The sequence below is a fragment of the Poecilia mexicana genome, unplaced genomic scaffold (genome assembly GCF_051168715.1).
Source record: "Poecilia mexicana isolate PSO_F unplaced genomic scaffold, ASM5116871v1 scaffold_3, whole genome shotgun sequence".
NCBI lineage: Eukaryota > Metazoa > Chordata > Actinopteri > Cyprinodontiformes > Poeciliidae > Poecilia > Poecilia mexicana.
Genome location: NW_028263372.1, coordinates 6,786,938 through 6,805,878, shown reverse-complemented (window position 1 = coordinate 6,805,878; position 18,941 = coordinate 6,786,938). Strand labels below are relative to the sequence as shown.

Below are 18,941 nucleotides of genomic sequence, written 5' to 3'. Positions count from 1 at the left end.
TGTCTCTGTACACAGCTAGCTGTACAATGTACAGCTAGCTTTGGTAACATCACGTTAATGGAGCTTACCTTCTTTGAGCTACTTTTCTAAGTGACGAAAAAAGTTAGACGTTGTCCCCACCATCTGTGAAAGCGAAGTGATGTTGAGTTAGCTGTGGCCATCGGATTTCTTACTATTTATGCAGCGAAATTCCATTACTGATGATTAGACAAACATTTTCTGCCGCTGAGAGAAAACCACGGCGCATGTCCTGGAGCGCCGCACGCTAGTGAAAGGTGGGGAGGGGGCTGGGGAGGGGGAGAAACACGTAGTTGCTTGGATTTTAATCGGTGCCTTTTGCATCCACTGAAAACAAAGATGTTAACAAATAAACTGGACAGTATGCTGTACGTTTAGTAATATTTTCACAGTTGCAGTCTCGACTGGTCTTGAAATAAAATGCCGAGTCCTCAGCGCCCGAGACCGAGACAAGACCGAGACCAAATGCGGTCGAGTCCGAGACGAGACCGAGACCATCAAAAAATGGTCTTAAGACCGGTATCGAGACCAAGACCAATTTCGAGTACCACAACACTGCTGGATGGTATTAAAAATTAAAACTCAAAAATACTTTATTGATGACAATCACGATGGTCAGGGTTGTCCATAATTTTCTTGATTTTAGGTAACATCCTCCTTTGCACCATCAAATAAGTAACTGTAGAATCCTGTCATTAGCAGACTATACCAAACATAATAACTCCAGCCTTTTTAATTAAAGTCTGTTTTTGTCTTGATGGAACAGACCTTTGATCTGTCAGGGTGACAACGCTCCAGAGCAGCATCTGGCATGTGGATGGGCTCTAAATGGTGTGTATACCGAGTGTGTCCCCATGTCTCCTGGTGTGTCAATGTGAACCCACTGGACACTATGCAGAAATGTAAATAATTTAATGAAAAGAAAAAAAATAAATAAAATAAACAGCTCGACACTTCCAATCCAAAGAAGACAAAGATGGGAGTTTGCACAAAAATCTGAACTCTCTAAGCTTCCCGTTGACGTTATAATGAATAGATAAATAGAAAGTTCAATCCCCAACATGCAGTCTCATTAAGCCGTCAGTTTAAAAATGGAAAGTCTATGAAACGAAATAGTGAAACCTTTTAGCTGTCTTTTAATTTACAATCGAGAATTTAAAAAAAAGTTTAAAGAATTTTACGTCGTCCAGCTTCTGCTTGGCTGAATGAGGAAGAAAAAGAACCAGGAAAAAAACTAAAGTCTATTAAAACAACTTTACAGTCAACTCGTTAATGTCTTGGTGAGACCTTTCAATCCGGCACATGGACACAGGAATACTGTACAGGCAGCCATGTACAGGCTGAGACAGATAACAGGTTTTCACCCACAATGGAGCTAAAGATGGAACGGAATTAGTAGGCCTTTTTCTGGGTTTAAAAAAATAAACACACACACACACACACGCCCGCACACGCACACACACACTCACACACAATACACAAGTTTAAAGAGCCATTAGGGCAGGGCCATTGTGTTGAGCAATCTGAATTCAGAACAAATCAGCTTTGATATCTTAGTTTAGCTTTAAAAAAATCAGGTCAGTAAAAGGCAATAATTTGATGTGTAACATAAACAAAAGCACACAGACTTATAAACGAGGGCTTTTGCTTCGCAGTGCTGCTGTTTCGGGAGGAAGAAGGAAGTGGAGAAAGGAAGCGCAGAGTGAGTGATAACAATAAATTCAACATCCTTCTGATCTGCGCTCTGCAGCTAGGTCAGACTTTGATGCAGTCCCGTTCATCCAGAGTCTCTGGGAAACACTGAGCGGCTTATGACACGCAGAATCCCCCGGTTTGGTGTAAATGAGGAACATCAGGACTGCCATCCAACACTTTTCACCACGGAGTCGTCAGACGCTAATGTCTACTTCTTCAGATTGACATTGTTGTCAACATAGCTGAAAAAAAAGCCTGAAATGGGAAAAAAAGGAAATAAGTTCAAGTAAATTTTAAGTGATTATTAGGGATGTTGTTCAATGGCCGATTGCCGATCTTTAAAAAAGCCTGACCTGCCGATTCCAGTTTTGCCCAATAATAATAGTGACCAAACTATTTTTAGCAACATTTCAGACCAAAAAATTGATAAGTCAGTCAAACCTCTCTCACAGCAGCGCTTAAAAGGAAAGTGGTTGATAGTTAGACGTTTGCCGAGGTAGATAGGATCAGTGGAAAAGATGGGCTACACATCTAATTATCGGCTGATCATGACCTCCAAAATTATAGAAAATTGGGGACAATTTATCACCCTGATAAAAAGACACCAATTTATCGCCAGCAAAGCTTTCTGAGCACAAAATGCAATAAAGTACTGAGATGATCACTAAAAGGCTTACTCTTAATCTAAGAGTACACCAATTTATCGGTGTACAATTTATCAGTGTACTCTGGATAAATTGGTGTACTGCATTTTATTGCATTCTGTGCTCATATAAGTTTTGCCAGAACAACAATTAATTAAACAACTTAAAAATTTACACGGCCAGATTCGATCAGCTGAAAACCCACCTCTTCCTAGCGCTTCCTTCCTTCCAATCTTTCAAAATTGCCGTGTTTCCTTTTAAGCAAATTTATTATCGTAATTCCAATGTGAACAATGATATCGTCAATGGAATCGCAGCTACTGAGGATGGAGAGTAAAACATTTGTTTTACATGGAATGACAGTCTGAGTTATCATTGAGCGAAAGAGCTCAGCTCATATGGTGGTCAGAAGGTTCAGTACAGTCATGACAGTGAGAAAGGTCAAATTAAAGGTACGGATGAGGGGATGTAGTTAGATTCTCCCAGATGGGAGGTTAGGAAGGCAGTAGGAATATGTGAGCATTAAAGGGATGAAGTAACATACATTACAGGAATGATTAAGTGAGGAAAGGGGGATTTTTGTTTGAGGGCCTACTCTGGGTTTTACATTGTCCACAGGCCTGATTATATGACTGTATATGTACAATCCTTGGCTGGACTGTTCATAAAATGCAACATGTGTTAGCCCTTTATTTTTGGCCCAACTTCTGGCAGGGCTCTTCTGGCTCAGGATCAACACTGGAGCTGACATGCAAAGGTCAAAGCTAATAATGTGGCAAGGAAGAGCCCAGGCTCAATGTTAGAGGAGAGGTTGGTGGTTCACATGTGAAAATGGGTTAAAACACAACGTTACTGCCAACAAAAGGCAGGAAAACTGAACGCTGACAGCATGCATGTGGAACTAAATCTGCTGACTTGAGCAACCTTCTAGTTCTACTTGAGACACTTGAAAAGACAACGCATTGGATTGCTGTCATCTTGTACAATCGATACATGGCAGCATTTTAATGTTGTGTGGTTGCGGCAAGTGTGATTATGGGTAATGGAAGAGTCATTGCCCTTGTGATTTATGAAAGAGAAAACTATTGGGAACGTTTGAGGTGCTGCTGCAGTGTCAGTTATCATTAGATCAGTTCAGAGCAGTCAGCTAATTGGTGAGAGAAAAGTGCAAGGCTCATCCTGAATCACACACAATATGCCTAGCTGTGCATACCGAGCATTATGGACTAGTTGATCAAGTTTTTTTTATACATGTGTATGGGGGAATTGCAGAGGCTACACAGTGGGACATGGTGTAGCTCTGTTGCCTTATAGTAGATCCTGGTTTCTAACTCTGGCCTGTTGTCTTCCTGGATGTTCTCCCTATACATGGAGGATTTTCTCCAGTAACTACAGACTGATCCCACAGAGCAAAACCACGCAATTTGGGCTAACTTAGGCAGTTCTACTTTACCCTCAGGCCTGGGTGTGTTGGTTCCTGGTTATTTGTCTAGTGTGTTTCTGTGTTGCTCTATATGAGTATGGTGAACCTTCCAGGATGTGCTGCTTGTAAAGTTACACAGCGAAAATTTGGGTTATTTAGCCTGTCATGACAGAAAAAAAGGGGGTTCAGTTTTCAAAGTCATTATATTTTCACCATGTTATTCATTTATTTACAAATGTTACAGTTTCACACTGAAAAATGTAATTAGCTAGCTAAATATTTAGCTTTCTAATTACATAATTAAACAATCAGCAAGCTCACTAGCTAAATATTTAGCTTAAAACTAAATATCTAGCTAGCAAGCTAAATATCTGGGTCCAAACTAAAACTTCAACTCTGGGCTAAATATATGTAGCTTGCTAACTAAAAATTTAGCCTCAAACAGTCAGTGACTCGTGTTACATTCACTGTTTTGCGGTTATTGTCTTTTTTTTTGCTAAATTATGCCATCTAGTGGTCATTCTTGGTTAGTTATCAAAAAAGCAGTAGAAGTAGCAAAGAGGAAGCAAATTATACATTTTTATGTTTGACACAAGCTGTATTTGTTGCTAAGCTCACTAAAGACCACCTCTGTGTACGGAAATAGTGTATGCAGGGATTTGACATCATCGCAGCTATTATACTTATATATTTCTTTGTTTATCCTGTTACAGTTTCACAGAAAAAAAAAGATGTCAGTAAATTCTACAAGATGTCATCCCAGAGTTTGTGGAGTTCTGCATTCATTCTGTTTAGCTGTTTGGATGTCTGGTAACATTTAGCTGGTCAGGTCTTGGTGTGGCACCGATAAGGATAGTGAGTTTTGAAGTTTTGAGCACCTGAGTTGGGAAGTATCATTCTAGGCCAGGCTTTCCTAGAACGATATGTTTTGATTTAAAATCACCAAAATGTTTCTTTTAAGTCTTAATCAAATTTCCCATCCTGTAAATTAAAGAACCGCTTCGAAAGCAAAACCAGCAAAACCTCAATATAAGAACTGTAAAATCCATGTTAAAAGCTTTTGAGGATAAAATGTGAAGGAAGTAAAACAATAAAAACACACAGACCAATAAAACCTGGAAAACAGAGGATGTTGCCAGATCAGAGTGATTCCTTAAAGCAACGACATAAAACCATTGAGGAAATGGTCTGAAAAATAAAATAGTTTTTTATATTCCTTTGACATTTTATCACAATTCTGTTGATTTGTTTTGTTTTTAACTTTAATTGGAGACTGTATCAATCCATCTCTAATCCTGTTTTCTACATCATATAGACGACATGAGGACGATGGTAAAGCTCAGTCAGGGTTGAGGTGTAACTTCAGTGTTCTTCCCCCTCTAAGCTTTCTGCATTCATAACGTTGAATCCTCAGCCCTGTTCTTCAGATTACAATTCACTTTCGTTACTAAATAATTAAAGATACCATCTGGCATAAATTATATTTTTAATACAGACATTACCTTGGACTCCCATCATCTACCTTGTTCTGACAGCTATAAAAATTATGATAACGACCATGACGCTTTGTGCCAAACAAATTTCCCCCTTGGATTCCGGGTCTATTAAAAATCTGGTCAGAGAGGCGCTGCTGGTTTTGGCCGCGTTGCACCTGAACGTCAGTGCCAGTTTATCGTCCTTTACCCTGGACAGCTGGCTGTCACTCAGACAGCTCTGCCACAAATACTCCCTCCATAACTGTCTGTCTCCACAGTAACCAAACATTTCCCCCCAAAAATCCCCTCCTTGTGGAAAGTAAACACCTGCTTCACATTTAACTGCTGTGATGCTTAGAAACCAGGTGGCAGATATTGTGTCCTGTTTCGTTTTTATTGTAGATGTTTTTGTTCTGTTGTACCCTGAATTCAAATTGTGACCATTCCAGGTCCTGGTATTGTTTTTTTATTTACTTTCTTCTGCAGTTTTGTCAGACTGAGTTTGGCTCACTGTTACAGACTGTACACTGTTAGTTTGAATGTCAGACTGTGAACACAGTTAGCAGCAGCAGGAGGCCGCTGGCTTTTTTTTTTTCTTTTTTTTTTCACTCCAAGCATGTTAATTAAAGGCAATTGAGCTCATGCTGGTTTTACAGCTGCCCCCCACACCTCAGAGGCAGGATTGTTATAAACCGTATAATCTCCAAACAATCTTTTTTTATTCACCTTATTTGCTGCGGATTTGAGCTGAAATCAGAGAAATCGGTTTAATCCCGCTAATGCTTTGTCTACTAATCCTTTTTAATTCGTCTTTCTCGGTGACTAACAAGTAGTCGGAGGATTTTATCACCTTATTTTCATAAACTCCTTTTCTCAATTTAGTTCCCGCTTCGTAATGGATGACAGAACACAAAGAGAACACGTTGCTTTCTCTCTGCTCTCTCAGAAGAATGAAGAAAAATGGAGGCAGTTGGATTGAAAGTCTTTTCGGCGGCCATGTTGTTGTGTGTGGACCGTCTAAAATACTCCAGTTAAAAAGTATTTGCCCTTTTTAAGGTTCCATCTCTTTTTTACTTTACTTATGGATTTGTTACACTTTCTGATAATTTCATTTATAAAAAAAAAAATAAAAAAAAACTCCAAAAACTCATCTGGCCCAATGTAAAAAAAAACAACTATTGAAATAATGAGTTAATAATTTAGAGGTAGGACCTGATTAAAAAATGTTTTAATGGGGTTAATTGCAAACTCTGTAATTAATTAATCACAATTGAATCTACAAAATTTTCAATTCAAAACCCTTTTTTGCTGCTAAGTTATTGAACAAAGTAAAGTAACGCATGAAAACCAAGTATGTACGAAGTATTGAGATAATTTTTTTAACGGGTTAAAATCGATGTCATTAATTTAAAGAAATTAAAACATTAAAGTTGGCATTCAGACTACTACTTATGGTACACAAAGTATTTAAATGAATTGGAAAATTGTATGTATGTTTCGCATAATCAATGCAACGTGCATTGTCATATTTAATTCTGAAAAATTTCATGAAAAAGCATGACACCTTAGAAACCCATGTAAAGTAAATCTGGATCTCTGAAGTCATAATAGATTGTTACCTTGGCTGACACTGTTTGAAACTAATAAAATGAATAAAAAATTTAGAGTTTCAAAGCATATGCCAGCGTTTAATTAGCTTAGAAAGACTGTTGACTCAGAGTCAGGATTTGGAGCTCCACAGGGAAGTTTTATTTTTCATATTCGTGTGTTTAGGAACAAGAAACGAGAAAATACGACTGATGAAGTGCAACCATCTGATCCAAAGTAAAAGAAATCAAAGCTATGATGGTTAAAATGACTCCTCTGCTACCGACCGCAATCAGCTAGTCAATCCAACCTCAGCAGCCACAATGTGATTATATCCCCACTGTGGACTGAAACACTCTGCTGGGTTCAGATGAATTATCAGTGACTGCAGTTTGCTGACGAATCATCCACTTTCCTCTCTCTGTGGTGCTTCTTTCCTTGTACCTTATAACTATTACCCAGCAGTAACGTACACACCCCAGCTGCCAATAAAAACTAATTTAGTCTTTTGGGAAATCAAGCCAACTTTTGTTGAGGAGTGGCACCAGCTCCAAGTGTCCCACTGAGCGTACTTTATTTCTCCTTCTGCTTTTCCCTCTCTGCTGTCGCCTCTCAGTATCTGTGTCATTCATTCCCACTCCTCGCTGTGCTACAGTTCCTTTCCACTCTGTGACCCCCAACTGCCCTTCACTAAAGAAAAATGTCCAGCTGCAAAATTGAGGGGCACTCCGACAATATGGTTACTGTGTACACTGGACGTTTATATGGATGGGTGAATGATCCCCTCGTTGGAAAATTCAATAGTCTAGCTTTTAGTGTCATCGCATAAAGATCTCTAGATTTCCATTCACAGTGAGCTGTTTGTCAATTTGACAATGAGTGAACTCAGACACGGGCAACTCCTCCTTGCCTTCGGTCGCAATCGGTGAAGAAGTTGGCCTGAGACAACAATCAAAGGCAATTTGGTTCTACATAATGCAATATAATGAATCAGCCGCAAATGGCAACGCAGGTAAGAGGAATCAATACGCCTTCTGTTTCCATAACTAATTTACATCCATAATGTGTCATGATATTGAGAAGAAAGCTGCTGAAGGTTTGAGCTCCAGGATACAGGCCTGGATTGCGCTGACACAGCAGAATAAGCTGCCAGGTATGACAGATCATTAGGAGTTGTCTTTAAAAAAAACGATATTTTGGGAGGTGAGTTTGTAGTTTTAAGAGATTTAACTGAGAGTATTGTGGTGTGACAGTCATTTACAAGTTATATGTAATAGTTGCAATGTGCACACTCTGGCAAAAGAAAATAAGTTTAGCATCAAGTTAAGGACTTGTAAGAACATGTACCTGGCATATCATGAACAGGCAAATGAGGGCAAACATTCTGACATCATCAGAATAATACAACAGGGAATTACTGGGAGATTTAACAGTAAATCAGAGTGAGTGAAGGTTACCAGACAACCCAGGTTACCCACAACTTGACAGAGTTTAACAGCAGTTTTATTTTGCGTATGCATAAGGCTTGTGTACTTTTATTGTGAAATGTTTCAACATGATGAGGTTTGAGAGATGCTGCAGCAAGCTGATGTCAGGACTGATGAGTACGTGAGGGCGCCCATACAGTCGGGTAGCATCTGGACAAATGCCGAGCAATTGCAATTGCAGGACCTAGCCTCATGCATACCCAAACTGTAATCCCATCAGATTGCATCAACCTAATGAGTCCGGTAAGGATTGTCTGTCATGATCTTCCCTGCCCCTCCCAACTCCGCTGACTTTTTGCCGCTGTGTATATCAGTCGACCTCAAATCCAGGCCTCGAGAGCTGGGGTCCTGCAACCTTTAGATGTCTCTGCCTCTAAATACCCAAGTCAAATAATTAGGTCATTAGCATGACTCTGGAGAACATGACTACACTGAGGAGGTATTTAAACCATTTGATTCAGGTGTGTTGGACCAGGGATACATCTAGAAGCTGCAGAACACCAGCCCTGGCCTGGATTTCAGGACTCCTGCTCTGCACTCACTCAGCGCAAACTTGTCACAAAGGTACTTTTGAGATACTCTGATTGTCGCTCTGAAACTTACTTATCACACCTTGACTTTGATTACAGTGTCACAGTTTCTTGATCTGTTTTGCCTGCTCTGCTGCTGACCAAGATTGTCTCCCCAACCTTATGGGATTGCGGACTGACAACCATGCCTTTCCCATGGTGAGCCCTGCTCATGGCATTAGTGCGTCTCATCTTACTCACCCTGGTATCGGTATTTCCGAACTCTGTGACATTGTCTTCTCCGTGACTGAAACAATCCCCGGAGAAAGGACACTTTCTACTCCTTCACTGTTGCATCACAGAGGATTCAAGTCCGTCATGGTCCAAATCTCCAAAGAGATGGTGGAAACCACTTCTGTCGGGTAACTATTCATTTGCTGATTGCACAGTACTTTCTGTTTATGTTGCCCATCACTCATCACTCATTATAATGTGACACTCATTTAATTTATCTTTGGAATCGATACAGTATTTTTGAATTTGAACCAACCTATGCCCTTCACGTAGTCTGTCCAGAAAGCCGTGCCGATGATGCAGTTGCTGTCCATAAAACTCATTCAACTGTACCTGGGTTGTGGTTCTCATTCTGGGTCAAAACTGTACTATTTCCATTACGTTGTCTCTGGTTACCTTTAGTCTCTGTTTTGACCTATTGTCATGCACTTCAGCTTGTATTTGTAAAACATAATTTCACTCGATATCGCTGCTTACAAGATGACCACCAGAGGGGGATGTTCTAAACTCTTAAGATTCTTGCAAGCAAAGCTATTTACATAACTATAACTGGCTTGGATTTCAATGAACTAACAAAAACCTTATAATTTAAATGGTGTATATCAGAAACCATTTTTTTCCACTACTGATTATGTATAGGAACAGAACTAATAGTGCAGCCTTTTAAAATGCTTTTTGTTAGTCCTTCACTCATTTTATGGTACAACAGTGTAATAATTGTAGGATGAGTCAATTAAAGAGCAGCATCAGCAAACTCTAAATTATTTTTATGCATTTATAACTGAAACATTTATGAAAAAATGCTATTCCGTTTTGAAGAAAAGCTATCTGCTGCCCTCTAGTGCTAACACTAAAAATGACAAAGACTGACTTTATGCCTTAATGATGTCAGTGTCTAACAAAAAACAAAAGCCTGAACATGTTTATTAGATTTCCTTAATGACAGTGTATGAAAACAAAGCAAAATCATCACTGAACTTAAAAGATCTGTTTTTAGTTTATTGCTGGATGGTTGCAATGTCAGTTTAAGAAATTGTAAAATACAGGAAACATACTTTTTTTGAAAGAAAAACATTTCCTTGTAGCTGGAATGTGGATGAATTTTGATTGAGTTTTCATGAACTCAGTAACTATTATGACTTACATAATGTGGAGGATTCTCATAAATGAGACTCAACAATTAAGAACAATTAAGTTAGATCTAACAGTGACATTGAGTACAGTAAAGGTGGAAGATATTTGGTTGAGAAAACTGTCACCCTCAAAACTTTGATGTTATCCAACGGGACCAATAGATAACATGTAAGTCCTCTTGTCCTCAGGACATTTAAAGGGTTTCAAGCAGTAAGAGCCCACTACAGCTTGAGTCCATTATAATTATTACAAACAAGAATCCATATATTTTTGATAAAGTGAAAAAAAATTATCAGCATCACACAAATTTGAATCCGGAATGTTTTAAAAGAAAAGGCTGATAAATTGAGATGTATCCTTTCATCCCAGATATCCTATAGCTCAGTGGTTCCCACTTCTTTTCTGCTGGCTCCCCATTTAATTGTAAGAACATTTTACACCCCCACCTTGTCAAACACCCATCCACTGTCAGGGTTTCCCCCAGAAAACTTGCTAAGCCTGGTGGTCGTGGCGCTGAGGAGGTCCATCTCCTGTTTTTTTTAATTAAAACATGTTAAGTAGACAGGAAATGTAAAAATATTACTAGGTAATTATATGTTACGGGAAAACATCGCCCATGAAACGCTATTCACAACTAGTCTTAAAAACAAAACAAAAAATACAATTAAAATGAATATCAATTATTCACACTTCTGTTTAATCCAAATTAAGTTGGCGGCTCCATAGGGCCCTCTGCGGATTCAGGGGCCCCATAAATGCTAATATTTTAACACAGACCACAGAAATATAAATGTAACATTTGATACTGAGAATATCAATGTTGTTAAATTTGATTTAATGGTTTCAGCATAGATAAATGTTAAATGTAAGATTTTAAGGAGCTGGCAAGTTTACTTTGTAAAAATTCAAAGAACAATCTTCATAGTTAGATTGCTTTGTTACCATAGCTACAATCTGATGGTCTGAGTTTGATCTTTGAGATTGAGCTCTGTTTGTTCACAAATACAAATGAGTAAACTGCAGTTATAATGGCCCTTTTCCTCCCCAGGGGCTGTGACCCTCACTTTGAAGCACATGGCGTTTAGTGTTTTAAACAAGAAACTTTGTTTCTGATGATTGCTGAGGCTGTTTTTTAAAAAAAATACATCTTTTTATCAAATGTCCTGCATGATGGCACACTGACGCTCCATGGAAACCAAAAACTATCGAACTGTCTTCATTTGGCAGTGGGTTATAGGGATGAGTTTGCAGTGCAGAGTCTGAAGTTCAGAGGAGAATGTTCAGTGGGAGGAGCCAAGCTTATCTTGTTTAACCAAGCATTCATCATTTCACCAGCTTTTCCAACTCTTCCTCTGCATCTCTTTAAAACAGTCCAGGAATCAGCCTGTAAGGTACTGTGTCGGTGTAACGTCTCCAGTCTTTCCCGTACTTGCTGCTGCAGCGGTGTTCGTCTCGCACACAGCGGTGGACCAGCAGGATGGTCATGTAAACGATGTAGAAGTATGGGAGAATGTGGCCAAAGCCACAGGCAGCACAGTATGCCAAGGAGCCCATCAGGTCGCCAGTGTAGTTGAAGTGGCGCGCCACTCCCCAGAACCCCGAGGTCAGAAGCTTGCTGCGGTGGCTGCGGCCGTCGGCGGACAGGTACGAGCACTCGATGTAGGTGGGCTTACGCCTCCAGATGGAGCAGGCGCCCTCCGTGCGGCGGAACAGATCTTTCTGATGGTTGGTGGAGCGGAAAATGTAATACCCAACGAGCCCAAGCAACAGCACGGCGAGAGCGTGAGCGTCTGATAGCTGGACTGGATGGTACACCAGGTACAGGCCCTAAGAGCCAGAAACATCAACAACACATCAACTGTCTAAGGCTTTCAGCCACGAGTAAGATCAGTTAGTGTAAGTCAACTTTCATGTACAGTGCATTTTAAACTATTGGTAAGCTATGAATGTGCAGTCAGGACTACAGTAATACATGGTAGTTCTGTCCAGAAACCCAATCAGGTTTCCTTGCAGGACTGCTCTGTATTTTTCTATAAACCCCTCCCACCAAGTATCTTATGGGGTTCCTTTGTTATAATCTGCTCTATTAACAGGGAAAGTTGTAACAATTACAGGAAAGATGGGGGAAAAAAAGAGATCACTCAATGGGATTTTACCAATGAGTGGTATTACTAACCTTTAAAAAGCTGGACCTCCTTATTCTGATTATAGCCATTACCGTTTCGATTGTCTGAAAAGTCCCTAAATATTGCAGATGCACCGATCCAATATTAATATCTGTATCTGTCCCGGAACTGAAAAAAATTCTAGATCGGGTACAATGCAAAAATACTAAAGGACAGTGCAAAATATAGCAAACTAAGACAGTTTTCTTAAAAGGGTAGTTTTCTCAAAAGATAACTGCTCTTTTATTTAATTGTCATTGCCTAATATGTTATTTTTATACTATTAGCAATGGTCTTATAACAATAATATTATCATTTATCACAATAATTTCTGGGACAATTAATCACCCAGGTAATCGTGTCATTGTGACAGGCCTAGTGTTGCAACTCTTCCCATGTTGATTATCAGATGCTTTCTGACACTTTTCTAGTTGACTTATTGCAGAAAAACCTTTTCACAACATATTAACCATTTAGTGTGACATGGAGACTTTGTGGTGTGTGTGTGTGTGTGTGTGTTACCTGCAGGGTGTAGAGGTATGGCAGCCACACACAGTCCCCCCAGCCTAGATACCACCCAAAGTGGTCATGGCAGATATCAATGGTCTTCAGGTACCACGCCTCATTCCAGAAGAAATCCAGCACATAAATCCCCTACGAGGCAACAAACAGATTTTGCCACCGACATTATTAATATAACATTCACTTCTTATTTTAGTTTAGTGCTGAATGAATTATACTGGGAAGGATAAAAACCTGTGTAGCCATAACTATGAAGGCTATGTTATATAGAAAAATCTGAATAATGCAACAAGCTGAAAGCAAATCTAATCCTGGGTTTTGTTCTATAATGATTATAAATGATCAAATAAATTAAAACTATTCTACATTGTTCATGTGACATGATTAGGGATGCTCCGATCAGGTTTTTTGCTGCCGATTCCGATCAAGCCTGATCACTGATCATTGCTGATAATCTGGATTGGCTGTTAATTTGTTGCTTTAGGTATAAATGATACTATGTGATCTAGCAATATATTCACCTAACTTAGACATAAAACATGCTAAGTTTTTGCAGGCAAAATACAGCCGCTATTCCATCAAAGGTAGACACAGGACAACTGGAAAACCTGCAATCGGTAAAATAATATTTAACAGTAATATTCTCAACAGCCTAAATTACATAAGTCAAATCAATCTCATAACACTGACATTATCAAATAATGTCAAGTAAAAAAACAAACATTCATTTAAAGTCAAATTCAGATTTGATCAAAATAGACAATTCTGAGTTACTGAATCAAAACTTCCTGATAGCTTGGCTAGCTGATTAATGCTGGTTCTGATTGGCTGTTTCTGACTGAGCAGAGTAATTCTGCAGAACACAGAGAGGAGGCAGAGGAGATCGATCGGCACACCTCTACATATGATGTTTCAATTTAGAATTAGTTCGGATTCAGTAGTCTGAATCAGGTAGAAAAGTAAAGGAGAAGAGATTAAGATGATCCAAAGTAACCATTAGAGCTTCCCAATAGGAAGCTTTGATCAGTGAGGGAACAGCAGCTTTGTCACAGCTCATGTAACTCAGGCAGCAACTTTGTGCTGGTGGCAGACTAAATGTTCTCATATTGCACTTCAAAGTTCAGGTCTTACAGATATTACCTACAATTTCTAGTGCTTCTAGAAACACTCACATGATGGTCAATGGGTTCATGAAGACTCCAGACTCTTTATGAGTTAAGGTGTTAAAGCTGTAGTAAGTCACTTTTATAAAGATGAGGTTTTTGACATATCACCAAGTTATCACCATGTCATGACAATTTAATATAAGACAGATAATCTGTCAAAATTTCAATCTCTTCCACCTCCTTCTTGAGCTACTACCGCTTCTGAACAAAAACAACCAATCAGGGCAAAGAGGAGGGTGTTAATGCTGTCAATCAACTTCATGTACGCGCTGCTCAAAGTGCTAATGACGGAGAAACAACTTACTGTTACAGAAAACTGCTTAGCTGCTGTCTTTGGTGGCTATGCTAACTACCCTGAGCATTCACAACACGATCTGCTAACAGTAGCATAGAAGAGAGGAAAAAAGAGAGGTAGAGGAGGGATGAGTAGCTCCACACTGAGGGTGACTGACAGCACTGAGGCCCACCCCCTGGCTCTGACTGGTTTCTGGTTAGAACAGATAAGTTTGATTTTCTTTTTTTCACAACAAAAAAGAAAGGTAACAGTTTTGACAAATATGTAAAAAAAACTATTTTTTATAAAGTTACATACTGCAGCTTTAAGGAGCTGATCTTTCTATTTTACCTGCAGCACGTTGACCAGAATCATGGAGTTGGTGACATGACCGTACAGCTCTTGCTGCTTGGCCATGTAAGACAGATTAATCAGGGTCCAGGCGACAATGCCAGGTCTGCCATTGAAGAACAGCTTGAAGTCAAACCACTTGCCGATGCGAGGGTTGAACTCTATTCCCATCATGTAGTTATAAAATATGTTCCCTGTAAACTTACTGTGAAGGGACAAAGAAAGCAAGTGGGTAAACGCTGTGTTACCTTTATAATACCTGAGATAATGTGGAGTTCAGCAGCTGATCTCACCAGTCCTCAGCATTGGTGGGGAACAGGTAGGCCTTTACAAAGGCAAAGGTAGACACAGCATAGCCCAGGATATTGGTACACCACAACAGGGGGATCCAGTTGTCAAATATAATGGTAGGAGAAAACCAGTGGAAATAATTGGCATTTGCAAACCACAGAGCATGGGTGATGATCCAACACTGCAGCCCGTTGATCTCATATTTGTTAATAAAACCTTGGGAGAAGAAGAAAACAAATATACGTTAAGAAGAAATAAGACATTTCTTTCTCAACTGTTTCATGGAAGGAGGAAGCATATACCAGCAGGGGTACGAGCTCCATCCTGCACTCCACCCACGTAGCCCGGAATAAACTTATGGGTGACGTCAGGAATACACACGTAGAGGAACACCTGAAGAACAAGATGCTTTATTTCAGTTTGAAGAAAATGCAAAGCTCCTGTGTGAGGCAGCGCCTGACCCCTCTTCTACTTACCTGAAAGCTCACCCATATGGCGTATATCTTAGCAGCAGTCCATGTGAAGGAGGGGGCCCGGGCCCAGATGGACAGCAAAGTTGCCTTTCCTTGGCACAGCTCTAACAGAGGCTGGCTGATGGAGCACTCGTACTGATCGCAGGCCATCACAAAGTAAAAGACGATGAAGGGAGCGAAGCAAAGCAGGCTGACGACACCGATCAGGGAAAACCAGTCCACCTCCCTGGGAACGGATCAGAAACACAGGAAGTGGGTCAGAAGATTTTCTACATGAAAAGGTATGTAGTTTCAACTAATTACTATAAAACAAAAACTAATCATAAAAACTATCAAAACATGATAGCTTCAAATCAAATGAGGAGGATTAGCAGTGCTTGTCATGACAGCCATGTGTGTTTTCACCGCATGCGAACGCAGCTGACTCAGTATATGTGAGCATCAGTGACACAGAGTAGAAGTACGTCTTTTCGACCTGCTTTTGTTAACTTTGGCGATTTCGAAAGATTGTGAAAAGGGCAAAAGGTGTGGCTCAAATGTTGTGATCTTCTTGGGGGGCGGGGTTAATGGTAGGATAACGCTGATATATGGATATGTTACGTTCTTTGCATTAAAGCCCTATTTTGTTTTTTATTTATCATATAAAATCAATTTAAGTTTGTCTTTTATAAAGACATAAAGTGACATAAACATATGTCATGACACAAACATTTGTCATGACATAAAGTGCAACAAGCTCAGGATTAATTTGTACTTTTGCAGGACACTGGTCCATATCACGTAAATGGATTTTATCGGGTGTTTCTGTTGTGAAACTATTTCACAAGGTAAAACTTTCTTGAATCACAAAATAGGACAAGTCAATGGATTTTTTTCCTCTTTTGGATCAAATAAGCCTGTGCAGCTTCAGTTACTCACCATGCTCTTCCCCACTGTGCTGACTTCTCCACAGCTTCAGACCCTTTTCCATTGGCATGGTGCTGAGGGCGCCTCCTTTTGGACTCCATGGTCTCTGCAGCCTTCACCTCTGCTGAGAGAATCACATTATCAGGTTTAGGATCCATCTTGCAGCAGCGTCCTGTACTTTGTACGCAATCAGTGACAACCAAGTGTCCAAGCAACAAATGTCAGCAAAGTATAACAAACTTCCAAATCAGGGGCCTCATTTAGCAGTTCCCCTGTGTTCTCATTATACCCATCACTGAAAGTACTTTATGTGTTATTAACTACTTTTGAAATTTATTGAATCATGAGGTTTAATGTTGCACTCTTGTTATATTAACCAGGGCCTGCAGATGGAAATTACCATCATATGGCAAAATCTGAATTCATATGGATTGTCCCTTTTAAATAAACATAGTAACAAACGAAAGAAAAATAACTGCTTTTCAACTTCATTTTTCATTGTATTACCTTTAAGAATACCCACAGTACATGTTAAGTGAGTTTTAAGGTCATTTTGATAAGGTAAACATCACTGTTCACATAATAAGGGTCATAAAGTGGAACTAAAGTGCATTTCTTCAGAGATAATTTCATTCACATCAACACGTACAGACAACCACAGTAGTACTACTACTAAACTACTGAACAAAGCATTTTAACTGAATATCACGAACTCAATTACGTTTTACTACAACAGCAGGCGGACCCCTAATGTGTCCTTCTGAGTTAATACATTATGAAACAGTCGAGCAACGCGTACATTGAAAGCAGTGAATATATAGGTCAGACTAAAGACGAAGCGCAACAAACTAATAAACTGTTTTACTGTAATTAAATTTGTGTAATAAAATAATAAATAGAAGGGGGAAATGACTCGTCCTTGTAGCTTCTTGTTTTTGCACTGAGAGCGAGGGAGGGGAGACAGGTTTCGTAATGCTCAACAAACACCATTTATTTTATACGCATGAGGCAGGAATACGCTGTCAGGTTTATGGGCCATTCTTTATTTGCTTGTGCACGCGCATTTATTATCTTTTTTTTTTAACTAAAGTCGAATTTAAGACAGCTGACTGTCACCAGCACGTCATAGCTCTAGACATTATGTCATTATTATAAATGCATACTGGTGTATAATACAGTGAAAAACATGTTCTACATATGCTGTATTGTGCGGTTGATCACTCACCTCTGTGCTGTAAGTTTGGATATAAAAGGCAGCCAGCTGTCCTCCTCCTTCCTACAGAGGCAGACTGGACTACAACCTCCCTGCTAACCGCTAGACGGAACTCGACGTAGCGCCACAGACTCCGCCCATAAGGCCACTACGTTTGGATAATACACCAATGAGATTGTGTCAGACTCATAACTGGGTTGGATTCTTGTCTTCTGATTGGGTAAGAGCGACTGGAGCCATGAGCGCCCGAGAACTTAAGAATTATTTCAACATGGTCAGCGTCAGAGTGTATGAAAGAAAAGTAGAATGTGGGAGGGATGCATTGTTGTGATTGGCAATTAGGGCATTAAGCTAGTAAGGGATTGGCCGGATACAGTAGGGCTTGGCACAATTAATTCAGTCTCGTGTCAGCTTGTTGACATTCCTAAATATTATAAAGAATAATCTTCTCTATGTAACCAGCAAAAAACACAACCCATACTAGTGCTGAAATGTTTGCTGAAAGAATGGCATTATGTAAGTAAAACAAACAAACAAACAAACAAAATAGTATAATATAGTACATGGAACAAACTGTAGAACTGCACTTTATGCAACTAATTCTAGTATAAATGTTACAGATTTTCCAGAATCTAATTGTTCTATTTCTATTTTTATCAAAAATGTTTATCATTTTAAATTATTATTGCTTTTAGTATGTGTATCTGTATGTTTTTTATTTATTTATTTATTTATTTATTTATTTATTTTTACCTTATCATCACTTACTGTTAATTCATTGGAATTTCTTCCACACAAGACATGCTAAAATGGAAACCCACAAAACATTGGCTCAGTGGACAGAATAGAAACACCAGCGGATTAGACGGAAACATTATTTCTCAGCAAACAGGAAATTCTTGTTTTTAATACTTTCTCATAAAGTGTCAATATGTCGTGGTTGAGCCTCTAAACTTTAGACTCTAAAGGTTGCCAGTAAAGTTTATTGAAAATCGTGAAGTAGATGTAGGAAATCACCTTCTAAAGGAAACATCTAAGAGTAAGATGGCCAGAAGAGCAAAGTTATTCTAAAGTTTTCCTTTATCTAAATCATGTGACGCTATAAAATGCAATGAAGCAGTAAAATGAAAACTTAATAAAACTTCAGCAGATTGTTTTTGCATAAACTGACCACAAGAGGGCAGAGCTAAACTATCAAAAACATTTTAAGTAACCGAGGTCTCGCGTTGAGACGCTTAAAGTTCATAACGCACATTCTGCATGGACTTCATGCATGGCGACAACGACCCACAAGTCATTAAATTTTAGTCTTTC

At 39.3% G+C, this 18,941-nt stretch overlaps 1 protein-coding gene across 2 annotated transcripts; it reads right to left on the bottom strand.

The window, feature by feature from the left end:
* Positions 1–10,110: 10,110 nt before the first annotated feature.
* On the bottom strand, positions 10,111–17,749 carry dhcr7 (7-dehydrocholesterol reductase). 2 transcript variants are annotated; one of them, XM_014972934.2, is made up of 8 exons: positions 17,640–17,749; positions 16,427–16,535; positions 15,512–15,734; positions 15,338–15,428; positions 15,038–15,251; positions 14,745–14,949; positions 12,954–13,085; positions 10,111–12,093 (listed from the first exon to the last, which is right to left on the bottom strand). In XM_014972934.2, the coding sequence occupies exons 2-8, from the start codon at positions 16,513–16,515 to the stop codon at positions 11,629–11,631; spliced, it is 1,419 nt and encodes a 472-aa protein (XP_014828420.1). In that variant the 5' UTR covers positions 16,516–16,535; positions 17,640–17,749; the 3' UTR covers positions 10,111–11,628. The 2 variants fall into 2 exon arrangements, with proteins under 2 accessions (XP_014828420.1, XP_014828421.1); XM_014972935.2 differs by having other exon boundaries at positions 16,427–16,538; positions 17,640–17,747.
* Between the last annotated feature and the right edge of the window lie 1,192 nt (positions 17,750–18,941).

What these genes read in the sequence shown, in the direction of transcription:
- dhcr7 (XM_014972934.2), bottom strand. Translation starts at nt 16,515, where the DNA reads ATGGAGTCCAAAAGGAGGCGCCCTCAGCACCATGCCAATGGAAAAGGG. An exon ending in GCACAGTGGGGAAGAGCATG is followed by an intron (nt 15,735 to 16,426) that starts GTGAGTAACTGA and finishes ATCCGTTCCCAG; the next exon opens with GGAGGTGGACTGGTTTTCCC. An exon ending in TTCTGGTCAACGTGCTGCAG is followed by an intron (nt 13,086 to 14,744) that starts GTAAAATAGAAA and finishes GTTGCCTCGTAG; the next exon opens with GGGATTTATGTGCTGGATTT.